At 37.1% G+C, this 21,079-nt stretch overlaps 3 protein-coding genes across 4 annotated transcripts; 2 read left to right on the top strand and 1 right to left on the bottom strand.

Annotated features, from left to right (window-relative positions):
- The first annotated feature begins 1,355 nt into the window (after positions 1 to 1,355).
- LOC113714791 (hexokinase-2, chloroplastic) lies at positions 1,356 to 5,802 on the top strand. Its single transcript, XM_027238864.2, has 9 exons — positions 1,356 to 1,920; positions 2,377 to 2,527; positions 2,615 to 2,797; positions 3,197 to 3,271; positions 3,385 to 3,540; positions 3,626 to 3,721; positions 3,823 to 3,953; positions 4,761 to 4,842; positions 5,248 to 5,802. Exons 1-9 carry the CDS (start codon positions 1,634 to 1,636, stop codon positions 5,584 to 5,586), a joined length of 1,500 nt encoding a protein of 499 aa, XP_027094665.1. The 5' UTR covers positions 1,356 to 1,633; the 3' UTR covers positions 5,587 to 5,802.
- Positions 5,803 to 6,753: 951 nt separating this feature from the next.
- LOC113714522 (AP-2 complex subunit sigma) lies at positions 6,754 to 10,458 on the top strand. Its single transcript, XM_027238407.2, has 6 exons — positions 6,754 to 6,941; positions 7,112 to 7,210; positions 7,299 to 7,349; positions 8,687 to 8,860; positions 9,870 to 9,929; positions 10,185 to 10,458. The coding sequence occupies exons 1-6, from the start codon at positions 6,939 to 6,941 to the stop codon at positions 10,224 to 10,226; spliced, it is 429 nt and encodes a 142-aa protein (XP_027094208.1). The 5' UTR covers positions 6,754 to 6,938; the 3' UTR covers positions 10,227 to 10,458.
- A 714-nt stretch (positions 10,459 to 11,172) lies between these two features.
- LOC113714521 (uncharacterized) lies at positions 11,173 to 18,903 on the bottom strand. 2 transcript variants are annotated; one of them, XM_072069152.1, is made up of 14 exons: positions 18,619 to 18,903; positions 15,865 to 16,206; positions 15,337 to 15,488; positions 15,149 to 15,209; positions 14,661 to 14,785; positions 14,308 to 14,515; positions 13,932 to 14,226; positions 13,753 to 13,819; positions 13,580 to 13,640; positions 13,421 to 13,490; positions 13,252 to 13,342; positions 12,792 to 13,139; positions 12,485 to 12,697; positions 11,173 to 11,726 (listed from the first exon to the last, which is right to left on the bottom strand). In XM_072069152.1, the coding sequence occupies exons 3-14, from the start codon at positions 15,424 to 15,426 to the stop codon at positions 11,307 to 11,309; spliced, it is 2,049 nt and encodes a 682-aa protein (XP_071925253.1). In that variant the 5' UTR covers positions 15,427 to 15,488; positions 15,865 to 16,206; positions 18,619 to 18,903; the 3' UTR covers positions 11,173 to 11,306. The 2 variants fall into 2 exon arrangements, with proteins under 2 accessions (XP_071925253.1, XP_027094207.1); XM_027238406.2 differs by lacking the exon at positions 18,619 to 18,903 and having other exon boundaries at positions 13,932 to 14,217; positions 15,865 to 16,000.
- Positions 18,904 to 21,079: the final 2,176 nt, after the last annotated feature.

Below are 21,079 nucleotides of genomic sequence, written 5' to 3'. Positions count from 1 at the left end.
TCCTACTTCTAATCTTATTTCAACCTGTTTAGAGAAAATTCCAATTGAATCAAGGAGATTAGAGGAAGTGATTCTCACTGCTAGATCGAACGGACACATCACTGTATATTCTTTGAATATTACTTGAAATTGATCGGGGGTAAAAATTATGCAATTTAATACAAGAAAGAATTAGAGGGTGTTACGAGAGCAAGAACAAGAGAGGGAAAATTGACTCTAAATGAAATGCTGTCTTTGTTCGTGTTGGCATAAAATGTGGTATAAGCCTTACAACTTTGAAGACCCTTAGATTCTATTCTATTAAAGTTTCTGCCATTGAAGATGAATATGATTTGGCTCTTGAAATAATACAGCTGTTGAGGTGATTCCCAAAGAAGAAAATATCGCTACTTGAGAAACTTCAAGGCCTATATCTCGCATGGCTACCAATTGTTATCCATTTTAATTAGTCACCCCTTCCCTTTACTTTTGATTGCCTGCTCAAAAAATTTTGATTAAAAAATCTAAAGGGTAGATAATCACGTGCTACTTATGCTATACATAAGTGACATATTAATGATGCGAGATACTTTCTAGATGTTTTCTGATACTCTTTATGCATTCTACCTTTGTTTTCTTTTTTGGTAATCTACGATGAGAGAGGCAATTCAAGCGCCCCGGTTGAAGTGTAAAAATAAAGACTTTTATGTGGAAATTTGTTTACAAAAGAAATAAAAATTTTCTCCCAAAGACTACGATGCAAAAAGCAAATTAGAGCGCGAGGCCCCAATGTACCATTGTTCTCTTCGTGCGGCAATTCCTCGTTGAGCAATCCTTGAAATTCTTTATGATGTGCAATGGAGTCAACGAAATCATCAAAAAATCGGATCCAAACAAGAACAAAGTGGAAGAGGGGCATGAACGGTTGTAGCACGAAACATTGTTCCTGAAGGTTCATAGCCAAGATTTGATTAAAAAAAAAAAAGATCTAAATTACATTTTATATAGTATTTTTTATATATTATATGTGAGAATCATAAAATTTTATTATATAATTATACATTGTTAAAAGCAAATTACATCATATACATACAAATTTACATCTCGTATACTTTACACAAAATCTATCTGAACGATTTTCCTAACAACAGTTCGGACCTGTCCGAACAAAGTAGAGATGTTGCATCAACATCGTCTTGTCCGCCCATTGCACCCCCAAACCTGTCTGGACTCTGGTCCCGCAGCACAATCTTGTTTTCCACAGGCCCACAACATTAATTTAATTAATCCGAATCTAATTATTACCAAAATATAATCAAATATATATATATATATATATATATATACACGCACATTAACAATAACAATGAGACTAACGACCAGCTAAGTCATAAACAAATAAACAAACGACCAGCTAAGTTGTCAGCTAAACGAGCCAGACTCAAAAATTACCCACAGAAGAAACAGTTATACTCTTAAAATTTCTTGTTTGTTGTCCTCAAATCTGACTGTTCAAACTTCCCATCACGACACAAAGATTCACGTAACGGTCACAGTTTTAACACTTCATAATTCATAATTGTAGTAGTAGCTACCGAACCCTTTCACTAGCCTGTCTTTCTTGTGAATCACATATTTCTTGATCTCACCGACAATGTCAGTCACCGTTGGCTCACCGGGAGTCCGATCCATCTATGGAAGTGCAATTTCAGCTAAAGCTTTGGGTTCATTTTCGCGGCCCCGGGTGATCATGGCCGTCCAATCTAATGTAATCTCAGTTGCTCCAATCTTAACTAAGTTGAAGGAGGACTGTGCTACTCCCTTGCCAGTCTTGCGCCACCTGGCAGCCGCCATGGCCTCCGTCATGCGGGCAGGCCTCGCTGTCGATGGTGGCAGTGATCTCCCGATGATCCCCAGCTACGTTGACGCGCTCCCAACCGGGTATGTTTTAAGTGAACAATTTGCTTGCTCTCTAGTTTTCCTTGTGTTAAATTTCTCTCGACTTCTGTGGTCTATGGTTCACTGTTCCTTGTCATTTTACTATATTTGATCCTTGTGTCATTTTCCCAATTCTTAGACAAATTTTCACTTATTCTTGGCTTGTTTTCAGAAATCAGCACTGCCGCGTGCCAAACACATATTCTTGATGTACTGTACATCAGTAATACTAGTAAGAAAAGAGAGAAAATTTGGTCAAATAAATGGTTTAGTTTCAAACTTTTGGAGTTATAGAAAATGAAGGCAGTTCGATTTCAATTGCATTATTATGAATTTGGAGAGAATGGTCCATTTAGAAAAGCATATGATATACATGCACTTTTCTTTAACTCAGTCTTTTAGTAGTGTTTGTAGCTAGGAACTAGAGATTGATAAGCTTGCCTGTTTGTTTTCTCTAAGAAACGAGAAGGGATTGTTTTACGCATTGGATCTTGGCGGAACAAATTTCCGGGTGCTGAGAGTCCAGTTAGGAGGAAAGGAAGAGCGGGTGATTGCCACCGAGTTCGAGCAAGTTTCTATTCCTCCAGAATTGATGTTTGGCACCTCTGAGGTTTGTTGATTCTGTACTAATAAGAAATTCTTGTCGACAAGTCATTGTTTGTCATCATTGTTTAGCTAAACGTGCCACACTTTCTAGGAGCTATTTGATTTCATTGCTTCTGTGCTGGCAAAGTTCGCAGAGAAGGAGGGTGGAGAGTTTAATTTACCAGACTGCCAGACAAGGGAAATAGGATTCACATTTTCTTTTCCAGTGAAGCAGACTTCTGTCGACTCAGGCATCTTGATTAAATGGACCAAGGGTTTTGCAGTCTCTGGAACTGTTAGTATTTCTTGACTTGTGTAAGCACAGTGCTTACCAATCAATTTGTTTTTGAAAATTTTTCAATTAAGCTTCATGTAAGTAATACATCCCTCCTTCGCTTCCTGAAGGTTTACTTGGAATTAAATCTTGGTTTCCAGTAAAAATTTCCCAGTAAGAACAGTTGTGACTTTTCTATTGCAGAGTATGCACTTTATGCTTTCGTTCTTCTTTACCAAGAATTTACATATTAAATTTACAATCTGCCTCACTAAATCAATGAATTCCCTGTAGGAATAACAGTAAAGACTATTTCTGCCTATGTTAAATTATCTTATGCATCGGTGAGCTGGTCTCGATTTAGTTCTTTTTACTGTTATTATCGTTCATGCTCTCTAAGACAAGCTTAGCTCATCACAGGCAGGGAAGGATGTAGTTGCATGTCTGAATGAAGCCATGCAAAGGCAGGGATTAAATATGCGGGTTTCTGCTCTGGTACCTTTTCATCTTCTTCCTTCGTTGCCTGGAAAAGAGGGGAATGATAATTTATAGGCAACTATCTTGCAATTTTTAACATCTCTTAGCAACGTTGTCTGTCGTCAAGTTAGGTTAATGATACTGTCGGAACTCTTGCTGGAGCTAGATACTGGGATGACGATGTAATGGTTGCCGTTATTCTAGGAACTGGAACTAATGCTTGCTATGTAGAACGCAAAGATGCTATTCCTAAGCTTCAGTCCCACAACTCAACTTCTGGAGGAATGGTCTGTCAATTTCCGGTAGTTAAATCAAATTCTCCAACACAATAATCTAAGACCGTCAACTTTATTTGCTGTAATGTGTTTTCAGATCATAAATACTGAGTGGGGAGCATTCTCAAATGGCCTTCCTTTGACCGAGTTTGATAGAGAGATGGATGCTGATAGTATTAATCCTGGTGAGCAGGTTAGCTAACAAACTAGGTTATTTTTCACTGGACATGCTAATGTAGTACCATTTCACTAGTCTGCAAGCTGTCTAACAAAGCGTAGGATTGACTGGAATAGATATTTGAGAAAACAATTTCTGGTATGTACCTGGGTGAAATTGTAAGAAGAGTGCTGCTCAAGATGGCTCGAGCTAGTGAATTATTCGGTGACTCCATTTCAGAGAAACTGTTGACTCCATTTATGCTCAGGTTAGTAGGCATACATATAATATAAATGCGAGAATTATCTCCATACATATTAATCACCTCACAATTTATCACAGTGAGCATCTTTATTTGTCAATCAAGGAGTCAAATGACACAGATAACACAGAGACAGATATATGCTAAATAAGCTATGCAATTAGGACTTGGCTATTCGAACTTTAATAAGATGAAATCACTTTGTAACATCATCCAAGGCATCTCATCTTTTCACTTGTTTGTTATTTATATTCAAACTCTGTCACAATGGTTGACAATTGTCAATCTTGCAGTCTCATTTTTGATGACAATTGTACTTGATTCGAAACGGACAGAAAAAAACAATAGTTCATTTTAAAAGCGTGCTCAAATCAAATGAGAGTGAAGGGCTTGTGCACTTAGTCAGACAATGGTTGACATGTTTATTCTTAAGTTGTTGTGTATGAGGTATGAAAATTGTGCTATTCTAAGAAAGAAAGAAGTCAAGGGATCAGTTGTGTTTAATAGAAAGCTGCCAGAGTTCCAGTTCTTGACTTTAGCGGGTGACAAACCCTATGTTTCTTTATTGAAGCAAATTACAATTATCAATTTGTTTTCCATGCTTATAGGATGACTATATTTTCAAATTCATCATTTCATGACATGTTTTTTAACTGATAGTGATGACTCAACACATAAGAACTTAGTCGAAACTAGTCTTTGCAACACTAAAGCTATCTGACTTGTGTCATTTTGTGGTTGATATGGTCACTTAATCCTGGACCAAAATCAAGTCAATATTTGCTTATACACTCTCTGCAATGTATCTTGTAGGACCCCAGATATTTGTGCCATGCAGCAGGACACTTCGGAAGATCTTGAAGTTGTGGGGACAATCCTCCTTGATGTAGTCGGGGTAAAAAATTTCAATCTTGTCTCCCTCGCTCGAATTTGTCAACTTTACGTTGGCTTTGGTCAAATTGAAAACTGTCTGTGGATGCATCTCCTGATGATTAACACTTTCCAAAGGACCTTTAGTAAAATATGAGTCAAGCTAGGAGCATCATGCATCTCTCACGAAAAATGATTATTCTTTGCAATCATTATGTAACTAAACGAGGAAAATTTTTAGCATCTAATTTGTTTCAGTAGCGTTTAAATCAATATCCGTTGGAGTTACTAATGCTTTTAAGGTTTATGGCTGATTTGTGTTTCTCATTCGAAAACACTGGTAAAGAGGGTAGTCATTTCTGCTGACACTGTTATTGATATCAATATCAATACTACTGGACAATGTTTTAACTATTAATCTGGACATCAGGTAAGTTCCAATGCAAGTGCAAGGCAGATTGTGGTGGAGGTATGTGACACGATTGCGAAACGTGGAGGCCGACTGGCTGGTGCAGGAATCGTTGGGATTCTTGAGAAGATGGAGGAGGATTCAGAGGGTCTTATATTCGGAAAGAGAACAGTGGTGGCGATGGATGGAGGCTTGTATGAGCATTACCCACAATACAGAACGTATCTCCAAGAAGCCGTTCAAGAGCTTCTAGGACCTCAAACCTCTACAAACATAGTAATTGAACACACAAAAGATGGATCTGGAATTGGTGCTGCCCTATTAGCTGCTGCAAACTCGAAATATGGACACCACTTTTAAGCCAGTGTTGCTTTTAATTCATTGGACTGGTTATTTTTTCCCCCCCTCAGAAATTCTCTCTTTAGCAGAGAATCGAGAAGGCATTTGCATTTGGATTCAGATATAGGGATTGCAACATCGTGAAATATAATCTGTTAAATGACCAACTGCTGTACTTCTTAATATGAATTCAATGCTTTTCCGTTTATGAGTAAACATGAACTGTTTTTGATTTTATGCTGCTAGGCTATTCTCTCAGTATTGCTAATTTAATATGCAAAAGCTGGGAAAAAGTTATGCTGTGTCTAGAGGATGGGATCCTAAGACCTGTGGGATTGAAACATCAGAAGAGTGCCAACTGACAAATGCAATACTATCCAAAACAGGTGTTCTGAATTTAATCCAGCGCTATATGAGTGTGTTTCAAGTATTTATTTTCCTAATCCTGTAGCACCTACAATTTCTAAGTGTTTATTTCAAGAAGTTGTTATGAAAGTTCAAAGAAAAAAAAAATGCAGGAAAAGACTTGCTTAGCAAGTAGAATTTTTTTTTTTAGTTTTTCTAACTATGTCTTATATTTAAATCGTGCCTAACTTATCAATTTATCACGTGAATATACAGTAATAATTATTGTTACCTTACTTCCCTCTTTAGTCCACTCTGGCATCTCTTCCAATTTTAAAAGATAATTACTCTATTAGATTACACATAAAGTTTATAAAAAAATAAAAAAAAAAACTGTGAGGGCACCTATATCTCATTTCTTTAGATAGACCCAAAATTTGTAAGCTAGTAATATGGATGCCGGATGATATAAGCTAGTAATAAATATCGTCATGAAATTTCCCCAACATACTGCTGTTTAGATGGGATTTTCTATTTTTCTGCTTGAAATAATCACTTTTCTTTTTTTTTCAATCTAAACAAAAGACTATTTATTTTGGTAATAATAGAAATGAATAATAAAAATAGAAAATCGTTCAAAATATTTATCGCATTTCACTAATTGAATTTTTTTTGTCATTCACTTTTAAAATGTTAATTTTACGTTTTTTACAAATTTAAGTTAATAACATTTTGTCAAACCTTTCTTTTTTATGAAAAAAATAAATATAATTTGGGTTAGATTCCATTGAATTTTATAAAGGTCATGAAATATTTTAGAAGTGGATTACGAAGAAATCAACGTGAGATGGTGGTTTTGAACGCTATTCCCCGGCCCGTCTGCGATTTAGTCAACAGTTAGCGGCTTTGACCTTGGACTTGTCTTCCCAAAGTTCCCCTTTTCTCAAGTTGCTGCCCTTCGATTTGCCTCCCTCCTCCATCTCCGTCGCCCGGTTTCGTCTCCAGCTCCATCAACATTGTCCTAAAAAATGGTAATTTTTTTAAAAAATTTAAGGCAAATGAAGAAAATTTTACAAAATTGATCTTTATTCGTAACATTAATCAAACCATTATTTCTTCTACTGTGGAAATAAGCAGGTTGATTAGAGTTTTACTCTTTTTTCTGTCCTTTTTTTTTTTGCATAAATTTGGACAACGGTAGATCCGATTCATATTGCTTCAGAACAGGCAAGGCAAGACTCGTCTCGCCAAGTACTACATTCCTCTCGAGGAATCCGAGAAGCACAAAGTCGAGTACGAGGTATTTTCACTCTTATCATTCATTTCCAATTGAAGATTAGTCTTTTCTTCTTCCTTTTAATTATCTCCATTTGTAATATGGCCGGTAGGTTCACCGTTTGGTTGTCAACAGAGATCCGAAATTCACCAACTTTGTAGAGGTAAAGTATTTCGATCCTGTTATATATGGAAATTATTAAGTTGCTTTTGAAGGTTCTGATTTTCTAAGTTTCATCTTCTTGATCACATACTAACCTGAGCTAAAAGGTAAAGAATTTCGGATCATTTATGTATAACAAGATGATATTGTAGTATCAGTCAAATTTAGGGTATTATCTTGGAAATATGGTAGAACTAGACAAGATTATATTGTAAACATGAATGCAATTTGAACAGAAACTAGATGAGATGCCTTAGGCATTTTTGACATTGACCAAAGGACATCCAAAATAACTGAACTTAAAGTCTCTATAATGCTAGTCCTACAGCAAGAGACCAGAATTTTTATAATACTAAGAAAAATTTTGGCAACTCGCAATGCTAATATATGATTACCTTGCAATGACCGGCACTAGAAACCCCTTCTCCACCCAAACTGATTATCTAAATCTTTTTTTTTTTTCCTTTTAGAAGTTCTTTTTTTTTACTGCAATTCTTAAATTTTATTGTTGCAAAATGTAGCTGCCCATGCAAGAGTAACGTTCCTGCCTAGGCTTTTAAGATCCGTTAAGAATTCAATTTTTCTGTTGTTGTTGTTCATATCTGCTTGTATTGTGGTTGTAATAGTTGCTCAGTTATCTGTTTAACTTTAATCTAAGTTGCATTTTGTTACTCTGCATGTGACATTATCGTATGCCATTATTGGAAAGAAAGGTTTATATCTTGTTGTTTGTATCAGAGAAAGAGAAAGAGATAGACAAGAATATGAACCTTTGTCACTGAGTTATGTGCCTAGTTGACATGAATCATGTTGTGACGAAGATAATTGACTGAATTCTTGGGTCTGCTGCAGCTTCAGAAAATATGCCTAGGGATCGCAATACTTTCATATGGCTAATAGATTTTAATAGACTTTAATAAATAACTATCAAGCTATTCTTTATTTCTTTCATACATGATTGTGCATTGACTAAAACTTGTTACTTCATTTCACATTTGAGATAAGAAGATAGACAGCATGGGATGTAAATGAGATCAATTTAAAATTATAAGGACCATTACGCATAAAGGAAATTTGTAAGGTTTACCCTGAATTCATTTCTGTTCTGATAGTCCTCTAAATCAGTAAATTGTGCACCCCAAAAGGAGGCTGTTTTGCATTTTCCAGTGAAGAATTGCCTCTCCTATTGCATGAACTGCATAGAATTACCTTCTGGTCTTTGGTGTTTACCAGGATGGTTTGTTTCAATCTCCATTGTACTTCTCTTGGCTAACAATTTACGTTAATTTTCATCACCTTCTTGATCTGCTGATGAATTCTACATGATTTTGCTCTCAGTTCCGCACCCACAAGGTGATCTACAGGCGATATGCAGGATTGTTTTTTTCCTTGTGCGTGGATATAACAGATAATGAATTGGCTTATCTCGAGTGTATCCATTTATTTGTGGAGATACTTGATCATTTCTTCAGCAACGTATGTGAGCTAGATTTGGTCTTCAATTTTCACAAGGTTAGTCAAATTTTACTTTCCATGATGCATTCTGTTATCACTTATCTGTTTTTGTTTTGATTTGAAGTTTGTCATCTATCTTTTTATGTAGTTCAAAATTCTACTTTTTTTGGGCAAATCATTTAGTTGTCCAGTTGAGCACATTTTTTGGCTGATTCCGTTTTTTCTTCTGCATACTTTAAGTTTTTTAAAATGCCTACCATGATTTTCTGGATTTCGAATGCTAATTTTTAATTTATGAAAGTGAAATTCAATCTGGCTGCAACCTTTTTCGACATAATATATCGGAGATGGAAACTCTTGTTGCATGCTTAATGCATTAGGTTAGTGACTTTCTTGGGAAACTACAAAGTAAAGTTCAAAGCAAACACCTCCTTGCTGGTACGGATAGAACACATTTTCTTCTCCGTTTTGAAGGTTGAACGAGTGATTAATAGTTGTTAATTTGCTACATGGACATTTCATAATTTTTAGTTGCTTCTGTGTTTTAAAATTGTTCTAACAAGGCCACTACATTCTTCAATTTCATGCCCAGGATAATGTTCGTGGAATTGAATTACAATCTTTTGGATTCTTGCTTTTCCTTTAAGTTCATAACAACTTTACTAGTAGAATACTGTAAATTTAATGATAGACCATAAGGCCCAGTAGAATTTTGCTATGTTTGTGGCATACTTGTGCAAAATGTACTTCTGCTAATGTGAAAAATATGTGCTCTAATGTCATCCAAAAGGGCAGAACACAGCATTAGTATCTTTTGAGAATGGTACAATTGTAGTGATGTGGGGGCTTTTTACCTGAAAGATCTCTCTGAAACGTATGTAGCAAGATTTGCCCCAATGAATATGCTAGTTGTAATAGATTTGGTATGTGAACCAATAAGCTCTAACATATCAAAACTTATGACGTGCATTATTTTGCATTGTGCTCTTTTGGCTATAAAAATAAAATTTTTATGAAATATGCCCTGCTTATGTATGAGGCGTTGATTTGTTTTTTGTCTTGGAAGGTATATCTCATATTAGATGAGTTCATTCTTGCCGGAGAACTTCAAGAAACAAGCAAGAAGGTAATCCCTACCTTTCTTGAATCATTAAGCCTTTGCACTAATATATCAACTTGATTCCCTCATCCCCACCCCCTAAACCCCGCAGTCTTTAGGTTGATAAACGATGCCATGGGTAAACTGTTAATACACGGGATAAAATAAAATAAAATAAAAGTTTAAACAAGATTATGATTTTCTAGCCATGATATTGAAATTCTTATGCAGTTTCTATTGTTGGAAATTTGGGCAACTAATATCAATCTTGAACGACTGCAGGCTATCATAGAGCGGATGGGTGAATTGGAAAAGCAAGAGTAAAGATTAATTTGTGGCACATTTTTCATGAGCTCGAGAATACAGTCTCCCCCTTTTGTCCCCCAATTCGCCAAATATTTGGTCAAATTTTACCATATTTGTGAATAGTGCCCCAGTTGTATTCCTGTTGCGATGTCTGCATTTTTTAAATCGTCCAAGACAACCCTACCACTAGGTTTTGTGAAGATATTTTGACGTTGCTTGGTTGTCTAATTGATTGCGAAGTTCCAGTTTATTTACGGGTTGGCGTGATGGCATTCTCCTGAGGGGAAAAAATGGGTGTGTTTGGACAGGTGATTATTTAGGAAAAATTATTTGAAATAGTACTGTAGCATTTTTTTTTCTTTTTTTTTTTGGGTAATTGAAGATGCATTCAAGGAAAATAAAGCAGTCTACAACATGAGATTAGTTTCCGAAAGAAATGGGAGAACAAAAACAGGACAATGACGCGAAAGAACTTCTTGTGATGCGAAATAATTATGTAGCTTCAAAATCTACTTTTATTTATCGCTTATAGCTGCTTCTCTGAGGAGCTTTTGAGTCCATTTACGTTGTCGTTGCTCTGCCGGAGAAGCTCGTCCGCAGATAGCAGGATTGCAGTTAAAGAAAAGCTCTTCTTTTTGCATATTGTTCACGGCATGCAGGGAGTCCTTCATTAAAAGATTTTAATTTACTTCCAAAATCCTTTTTGTTTTTTGGTTGGGTTGTACTTATTTCCACAGTACGCAAGCATATGCTTCCTCTGGTTCTTCATTCACCTTTTAGTCAGGGCAAATCGAAGTCAAAATAGTTTGGTGGTTGATGTAAAGATGCAAGCATAAAAGTGAACAGGAAGAGCCTCGAGTCAAGGCACTGGTCTTTTTGTTGTTATTTGTTGCCCCTATTGGCTCTTACTTTCTCGTGCTTACTCTGTATTTCAAGAACAAATTTACATAATAGGCATTGGTAATGCACGCAAAGGTAATGAATCATCTTTACATAGAAGCCAGTTGGACTCGTTCTCACAATAGCAAATTTCTGTATCTCCTATATTTGAATTAAATTATTTGTAATAGTTAAATTTTTTGTTGATCAATTTAGCAATTAAATATACTGATTGCAGATTATCCGCAAGGGTACACTGTCAGATCGTACTCCACCTACATTTGCTTCATGGACAGAAGGGAGATGATGATATTGTTCTTTCACTGTTGGAGAAGGCAACAGTGAAGTAGCAGACAGAAGCTGCTGTTGCAAGACTGGAGCATATCTGGCGCCGAGTACTTCTACAGAAGATAGGGAAGGTGAGAAAAGGGTTTGTACATGCTGAAACACAGGAGGAATGTCTGGCCCTTCAGTTTGCTTGTTTGGTATAACTGGCGGGGCAACTCCGGATTTGTAACGAGTCATTAACAGCGAAGCGCGCTTTTGTTGTTGCTCCTCTAGCTGCTGTATTGACGAGAGAGTAGCATCCATAAGGGTAGCACCATAAGATGTGCTGCCAACATTCGGGGGCACCTGGAACTGTCACAAATTAAAACATCGATGGTTAAAGAGGTTGTAAGTTGTAACAAGTAATAAACTGATAGGTTTTGGTCATAATCTGGTCACTGGTGGAAGCAGGTACTCCGAGGTTTCTTTCATAGATTTGCCAGTTATGTTCCCAACAGAAAAATGAAAACCATATAAGTACTCAAAAATGAAGAAAAAAAAAGAACAACGAAGACGGACTTTTTGGGGAGCATCGAGCACGTTAACCTCGTGAACTAGCTTAAAAGATCGATGACAGCATATTTTGTAGAGAAAGAATTGACCAGGAGGAGAAGATTGGAGGTCCATGTCCCAAAGAAAGGACCTGATGTTAGGGTGGTTAATCTTCATCCATTACACAGGATTGATAACATCGACTGTTGAGCGTCTATGTTTGACCTTCCAAGTCCAATTGTAGATTAAATTTAGCAACAAAGACCATTCTATTTATTGAGTTCAGGAACAACCAAAAGTTTTCTTGTTATAGCATCATCCATTTTTAACTTGATGTAGGTGAATCGTTTAAAAATTAATCGTTGTGAAGAATTCCACATACTTCAGAGAGAAGAGCTAATTGAGGCAGGGGAACGTTTTTTTTTTTTTTTTTTTTTTTTTTTTTTGGGGGGGGGGGGGGGGGGGGGGGAGGGGGGTGTGTGTTGGGAAATGATGAATTAAATAAATCTGCAAACTTTCAAGCCTACAAGGCAGAAGTTTGAGTTAACCATATAATAGAGGCTGAATAGTTGTATTACCTTCTGCCCCATGGCTACTGAAGGATGACTAGAGAAAGATGGAGACGAGTAACAATTTTGGGGCACTGGAAAAGGAATGGATGGTTGATTCTGGGAGAGCAGGCCAGGAAAAGGAAGCTGTGTTGAGATTTCCCGACCATTTCCTGCTCTATTAATGCCATTACTAATTTCCAACTGACCACTTCCAGCCAGCAAAGATAAGCAATCTAAGCTCTGTAAAGGAAAATCAAAGACGTAGATAACAGTGAGTGGGTAAATGAAGAAATTCGACGGCAATCAAAAGTGACAAAAAGAGAACAAAACTCGCCTGCTTCTGTGCATTGTAGACCTCATATGGAGCCTGCTGCTGATCTTGAATGAGTCTCTTGTGCAAATGAACAGCATTTCTCACTTCAGTTGCATATTTCTCAGTAGCAGCGCGTCTGAAACTGTCAGAACTAACAACTCCAGTCATACCGTTCCTCCCCTCATTTAGGTTAGCAACAGGTATACGCGCCACTTGCTTTGGTGCTTCATTTGTTCCGAGTTCCGAAGAAAGCATTATTGATCTGTTTTTTCTTTCAGTGATTTGGAGGACCTTAATGAATCGACTAATATAAACATGAGCTATACATCTCTTCCATGGATTCTTTGAACGAATGGAAACTTGAGCATCCTGCATGATTAAAGTTGAAAAGCATGCTTACAAGTGATTCAGAAGGGTGAATTCTCCAGATAAAATGTTGAAAAAGCTGACAGCTTGAGCTCAAAACAGATGTTCTAACTACCTTTTTAGCTAGGACACTACTACTCAATTTTGGAGACTGTGCAGAGCAACTAGTACTTTCAAACCAAGCAGGATGATTAGCAATATGTGGCCTGAAATAGTTTTGACATGTCAATAAGCATAAAACATTATGTTCCAATAAGTATATTGTTCCTAGAAAAGGAAATTACTGCAAGGGAATTCCCAGCTCCTGAGTGTCACATGATGTTATTGAAGGCAAATCTGGCCTCAATGAGGAACCTGTTTCAGAGCATGAATACTGTGACTGATAATCATCGAAATGATCAATATCTTTGACTACCACAAGTATCGCAACTGGGTAAAATTACCATTATTTCTGGTTTCCTTGATGGTATGTTGTACCTCAGCTTGGCCACAAGCAGCTGCAATCTAAAAGACACCAAAAGTCACCACCTTTATTTTCGCCCCTTTGTTTGATAAACTATAACAAAGCTGTATCTTTAATCATAATTAAATGATCAGAAGCAACACAAAATTATACCGGTGCCAATACAGTTGTTGGACACTTGACGCTTGCTAGGCTTTTATTAAGATTTGGCAATTTTGACCTGTCCAATAGATGCTCAATCAAGAACTAAAGAATGATGGAGACAGAAATATGCATAGGCTTTAACAAAAAAAAAGTTAAAAAAAAACACGTACACACACAGACCCACAAACCTTGTCTTGCTCAACTCACTCCAATCCTCAGAAACAACAGAGTCACATGTTTTTTGGATGGTTTGTTGTTTATCAGATTCGAAAGTTGTCAAGGGAAGATTTACTTCAGGAATATCACTACCCACTTCAATGGTTGTCTGCTTGCCAACCAAGATATCAGGCTGTGAAGTGCCATTTTGCCAATGAAGTATGATAGATTCTCCACCTGAGTGTTCTGGATTTGACGAATGATTAGGTGCCTCATCTCCATAACTTACTGCCTTAACCTCCTCTTCCACCTTCCCTACTGCCATGTCTATAGACATTATATAAGTTCACGTAAAGAAGAAACAAAGCAAACAATGATGAAGGCTGAAACAAAAGGAAGCGAACAAACCATCAATTGGAGTTAAAAGACTCTCAGCTTTTGTCAAGTTGGAAGAATTTATTCCCAATTCTTGAACAGCGGATCCAGCCTTATCTGTCTTGTCAGTGTTAGAGAAGACTCCTGCCAAAGCATATAAGGCCTCCGCCACTTCTTCCTCATCCTTGGTGACAGGCCCTTGGGTCCCGTCTGCAACACAGCCATGAGCTTGACTCTGTTTCTGCAAAACCAATTCCAATTGTCAACATACTTATTCTATAGATTTCGTTCTATTTTGTGCAATTTCTTTTTTTTTTTTGGGGGGGGGGGATGGGGGAACAAGAAATGAATAGAATAAAATTAATTTCTGGCCATTATTTTCTGACCATTTTCAGCTTGTATTTCGTGGAACCATCTTTTGTTAGTAATTCAACTCCACCGGCTACACGAGTCAGCTTCTTGCAAACTGGCAATGGTGGAGAAACAGATTCACGACTTCTCTTCTTCATGGCTGTGACATTTGATACAAAATTCTCAATATTGCCCTTTTCTTTTCTAGTGAATAACTAGTGATCTCAATGTTTAACCGGAAATTAATGATCCCAACCCCCACCAAACACGCTAATTGCAGATACCAAAACTTCAACCTCTCAAGTTGAATTGCGGGAGTAGGAGAAACAACTCGAGAATTTCTCATTGCTTGAAAAACAAGGAAAAGCAAAAGAAAGAAAGTTTCCACAAACACCAGGGCTATAAAAATATCAGGAAACGTCCCACAAGACCCACCACATTCAGATCCAAATTAAAATTAGTGGGCTCCAACTACTAATCTTCCCTGATGAATAAGCAACTGAGCAGTAAGTGGATAACAAACCTGATCGTAACTTCCTGGGAACAGAGAGATTACAAACAGTAGTGCAGTCACCTTTCATAAACTGCAAAAAGCTCTCTGAATTTTAGAATAATCAACATTTTATTTACGCTAACGGCCAAACAAATAACAACAAACGCTACGTAGTCCAGAGCACTGAACCAGAGACAATAAACAAACAACTTGTTTACCTTTTTGGGAAACTTAAATCCTTCATTGGAAGTACTATTTCTGCTGCTAAGACGAAGCTCAGCTTCACCGTCCGACCCCACACGCCCCATTCTGAGCGTATGTTTCCTCGATTTCTTCAAAAATGCAAGCTTCCCACCGTCAAAAACAGAACCTTCAATTCACGAAAACCAACAAACTTGAATTGGAGAACAAAAAGACACGTACCCCACACAAAAAGAGCGAGAGAGAGAGAGTGGTAATAAAAAAAAAAACGGAAATGACAATAAATTTTTTTAAAAAAAAAAACCGAAAGAAAGGAAAATCAGACAAGCGGTATATTTGTCAATGCCGCCATCCAAAGGGCCAAAATGCATCAAAGACTAGAAGAAGATAAGCGCAGATAAAGCCAAAATTGCATTGATGGCTTTTTTTTTTTTTTTTTTGGGTAGCATGTTAGCAATAATATTAACTGAAAATTTGGGAAGAATGCATGGACATTTGAGTAAATTGGAGTATGTAATCATGTATAGCGTAGTAGTAGTACTAACCACATTGTTGGTGTTGAGTGAGGTGGGGGTTTGGACTTTGGAGGCAAAAACAACGACGAAGAACCTCCTCCGCATTTTATCGGATTGCTGTCCATATGTGGGACTGGGATGAGAATAGGGACACTAGTGACATGGGGGGGATTGATAATGAATTAAAATCTGACAGCTGCTTTCAAGGCCAACATTTTATTTAGTTTTGACCCTCTCTGGCCTCAAAATTCAATACAAATGCAGCAGTCTATAGATCTTTATTTCTGTCTACATCTCCTACTCCTCCAGAAGAGAGCGGTGGATTAGTATAACCATCAATCCGCAAGCAGAGCTCTGCATGCGCAGAATTATCTGCAATAACCCAAAAAGGAAAAAAAATTTTGCAATGATCAGAAATAATCTAACTGACAGTAAAAATGTGGACTAAAAGAGGACGAAGTGGCATTTAAATTTACAGAAAACGTTATTTAGTGAGTAACTGAGTAACCGAGAAGGTTTCCAGAAAGCAGACCCGATAAATATGGTTTTTGGGTTTAGCTCAGTTCTGTTGTTAAAGGAGTACTATATATCAATAAGAGAAGTTGGAAAGAGAAAAAGAAAAAAGGAGAAAAGTCAATTCAACAGAGGAGGAGGAGGATTCCATGCCAGATTTATCTCTGCCTGAAATTGCAATCTCTCTTTCTTCGTTTCTATTCATTAGCATTTTATCAATCCATCAATCAACCTATCTATCTATCGAGACATATAATCGTAACAAAGGATTTGTAATTTTACTACACATAAGGATGAGACGAAGAGAAGAAGAAATGCATTTAGGTAATAAGTGGGGACTGGACAGCCTCAAAGGCTCAAAGAGAGAGAGAGAGAGAGAGAGAGAGGTAAAATGGTAAAAGCTAAAGAAGGATAAAGGGAAAAAGGGAAAAAAAAAACAGAGTGAATTTGATCCCTTTTCAAAATCCTTTTTTCTTCTTGGTGTAGAGAATCTGGTTCTTCTTCCCCAAATAGGAGTACCAGTAGTAGTAAAAGCTCTCTCTCTCTCTCTCGCTAACAGAAAAAGAGAGAGAGAGAAATAAGGAACGGACCTCAACTAAATTGAATAGTTGTTGAAGAAAAATGGCTGCAAAGCTGAACAACCTTAATAAAAGAAATTGGTTTAATTATTGAAAAAAAAAAGGAAAATATGCATCAACAGAAGTGAGCAGAGCAGAGCAATCCCGGAAAGAAAGTCGGAAGTAGAAAAAGAGAGCTGGAGGTGATAAAAGTGCCTCCTGGTTGCTTAATTGTTGTTTTGGTGATAGAATGCAATAAGAGGAGAGGAGAGGAAGTAGTCCAGAAAGGATGAAGGAAGCAGCCACAGGAATGAAGAATGAAGAATGGATGATGATTATACCTCCACCCCACTCCACTGCAGACTGCAGTTAAACCAACTAAACAACAAAATGCTCTCTTTCTGCTGCTTCTTCTTCTGCTCTATTCATCCATCTATGCAGTAGTGTATTTACATTTCCCTCTCCCTTCTCTTTCCTTAACAGTAACAGTCCCAGAAATAGAGAAAAAAAAAAAAAAAAAAACCAACCTGACTTTTTCCACTGCAAACAGATCCTTTTAGATTTTTCCTTTAAAAAAAAAAATTGGTTCGGACACTGCAAAGTGCAAACAAACACACCGCTTCCTTCCTTCCTTTTAACTAACCGCCTGGGGTCCACAAACACACACACACTCTCTCTCTCTCTCCCATATATATATATATTTTTTTTTCATTTTTCTACGCCTACGTGAAGCTATGATCCGGGGATCATAAAATGCTTGTGGAGTGAGTAGTGTCTTGACTTTTCACGACCCAAAGTTACTTTATAGTGGTTGTAATTAATACACTCCTCTGATCAAAACGTGAACTTATTCAGCTTTAGAAAATGCAGCTAGCTAGTAAAACGGATGGTGGTTCACCGGCGGATTTGATTCTCTGTTTAGCCGTTTTAACCCGCTCCTCCCCCTCAATTCTGAGATGGGTTGTAATTCATCGTAAACAAATTTTACAACATTATTGTAATAGGATCTGAAAATTTATTGGTGTTTACAACAGAAAGTCGGTAAAATACTTCACCTGTGTGACCGATATCATTTTGAGCGACGGGTGAACTTTCATTATCTATTCTTTCTTCTTAAAAAAGGTACATATTAACCAAAAATGTTGTAGGTAGCTGTTGGCTGTTGTTGTATGTCGCAACTGTGTGCCCGTCCTTAGGCCTAATTATACTTGCTCTATAAATGTAAAACATGAAAATTCACTTACCGTCTGACTTGGATCTCAATTCTATACTTAACCACTAAACTGAAGATCAACCTAATTGCGGGCCAACACACGTGAACAACAACAAAAAAATTATGCAGTACACTAATATTTGATTCAATTGAAGTCGTTTGCATAATTGCATCCTTAACGTACACATCATCGAGTCGAATTCAAGCAACACTGTGTTGAAGTTTGAATCCGATGAATTCTCAAGCTATACTCAATCAAGTAAAAACTTGTAACTCATCTTGATTCGTAGGTTAACTCGAACTCGACTCTGTAAGATTCGATTCTATTCTCAAATTTTTTTGAGTTCAAGTACTCAAACAAAAACTCGAACTTTACTAAAACATAAATCTATAATGATCATTTCATAATTAAAATTAAAATAAATATATTGTATAAATAATAAAACTACTCGATTAGTCTTATTGAACACTCTAATAGAATGTAAGAGAATTTGAACTGACTTGAGATCTGAAACTTGAATTCGAACTTGATTAATTCGAATCAGGTTCAAGCTAAGCGTTTGACCGAGCCGCCCGCCGTTGCCGAGTCGCCAGCACTTCTATCTCCAGCCAGACTTGTTTTGAGTAATGATCTGATTCGGCGGTCTTGTTTCGTCAATTTCTAGGCTAGCTTCCTCTGATTGTCCGATCAGCTGAATTGATATGCCCATCAGCGCGTGTCCTGCATGCAAGGCGCGAGGTCCATGGAGGAAAAATTATCATATTACGTACATGTTAATATGTTGTGGTAAAACATCACCGACGATTGATTGAAAAAGACCCCTCTCTCTCCCTCCCTCAGGTGTGTGTGTGTATATATATATATATATATATATATATAGAGAGAGAGAGTTGTGAGAATGTGATGATTTGATATTTTGATTCTCTGGAGCTGCGGGCGTGGCTTGGTCACGATCGCTGCGTGATGTAGGGTATTAATAGAGCTTAGGTTATGAATGAGCAAATGTGCGAAATTTGAAGCGTCAAACAATTCATTCTCTTTTTCTTAGCCCCAGCAATTGATCAAATAAAATCCTGCTTGCTGAGTTGGGTTTTTTTTTCTCTTTATTTTTTTTAATGAATCATGTACTGAATATTTAGAGAAAAAGATAGTGTTGAAATGTATCCAAGTTCATGAATTCACTCCAAACTCGCACACGAGTGGTGGCCTGGATCTTTATTCCTCGAAGTGCTATCGTAGCCAGTTACTCGAACAAAAGAGAGTGTCCAAAATTAAATGGATTGGGCTTCATCACAAGTAAAGATAGCATTTGAATGAAAGAAAGTACGGTGGGTAGCTATTTCTCCTTTATTGGACACGCACATAGTAATAGTAGCAGTACTTAATATCTGATCCGACGAAGAGAAAACGCAAGTTCACCGATATGCATGTACGCAATCTATCTCTATCTATGAAGTTGTCGTGCTGTAAAAAATTTTCATTCTTTTAAAAGGGATTCAAGGGCACTTGTGTCTGCCGCCGTGAGTGGTCATGTTGGCATAGCAGGGGCAGACATCCTCATTGCCGGAAGTGCCCGGAGGAACGCAGTGGCACCGCTCACAGCATGTCCCGCATGCTCTCTTGCACAAATTTCGCCTCTTCGTTTCCGCGCACCTCGCGTCGCATGCAGACTTGCAATCTGATCGACAAAGATGGAGTTTCCTTAGTTTCAAGAAAGATGAAAATTACTTTCAAAGCCAAAAAAAAAAATATATATATATATATATATATATATATATGAAGAAGAAGAACCTATATCATTATTCTGGAGAAGAGAGCGACCAACCGCGTTGCTGTCAATCTGCGGCTGCGGGACGAACAATGTATCAGCCTCCAAATAATCAAAATATGTTAATATGGATTAGAGAACTCAACAAGTTTTGTTAATTTGTTCTCTAGCTAATTAAAAGGATGCATATATAACGTAGGATCTTGTATTGAATGAGTGAATTAATGTAGCCAGCGTTACGTACCACTTGAGCAGCGTAAACAAGGGAAGCGATGATGATCATCATCATCATCATGAGAGCCTTAGGAAAAGCCATGGCTTAATCTGTCTGTAGTGTACCAATTATATAAAAAAAAAAAAAAAATGTGGAATCGCTTTGTGTTGGAAGAATTGAGAAGGTACAGATGCATTGCATGGTAATTAAAGTAAGGCCCCTTTTTCGGGAACAAATTGGGGAACTTGTACTACTAATAGAGTAATTGTCCAACGCGTAAAGCTTTTACTATTTACCTTCCTCCTCCTATAATGTATTACTGGTACGAGTTTACTTTGTCTTGCAGCTAGCAACTGTCTGTTTGTCATGAAGAAAGCGGAAAGTGTAAACAACGTTTTGTGGAGACATTCATGTATTTGAAGAAAAGAATTAAAATTTCATCAAGTATCGGCATATTCAACAAAAAAAAAAAAAAAAAAAAGGTGACCGCATATTTTCAATACTTAATGTGTTAATTAAGCAAGAGAAAAACTACACCAAATTTCTTGCTTCTCTCTTGAATCAGTAACTAAAATGATATTGAGAAACAACTTGCGTGCATCACATCACGGTGATTGATCAAATTTCTCATCATTGTCAGTAGCCAAATCATAAAATCGTACAAATTTGGTGACATAACTCTTATTCAACAAAATTTTATAATAGTAACTCACAAAGTGTTCGATAATTAATTGTTACATCGTTCAAAAAGGGTCTAACAATTGTAACTGTACGTCTACTGGTTCAAAAAGGGTATTTCTGTGTCTTTGCTAATACTTTCTTATTTAGTATCAATGGAATAAAATCACATAATTACGCATTAATGCTACTAAACGAAGACTTTGACGAATGGGTCTATGTCGTATTGTTGTTCCCGGACTGCATTCGACCGTATGTGTACGAGTTAAATGAGTGATCGATCCCTAAGCAAAGGTGTTTT

This window comes from Coffea arabica, chromosome 10c (genome assembly GCF_036785885.1).
Source record: "Coffea arabica cultivar ET-39 chromosome 10c, Coffea Arabica ET-39 HiFi, whole genome shotgun sequence".
NCBI lineage: Eukaryota > Viridiplantae > Streptophyta > Magnoliopsida > Gentianales > Rubiaceae > Coffea > Coffea arabica.
This window is presented reverse-complemented; position numbering and strand designations above follow the sequence as displayed.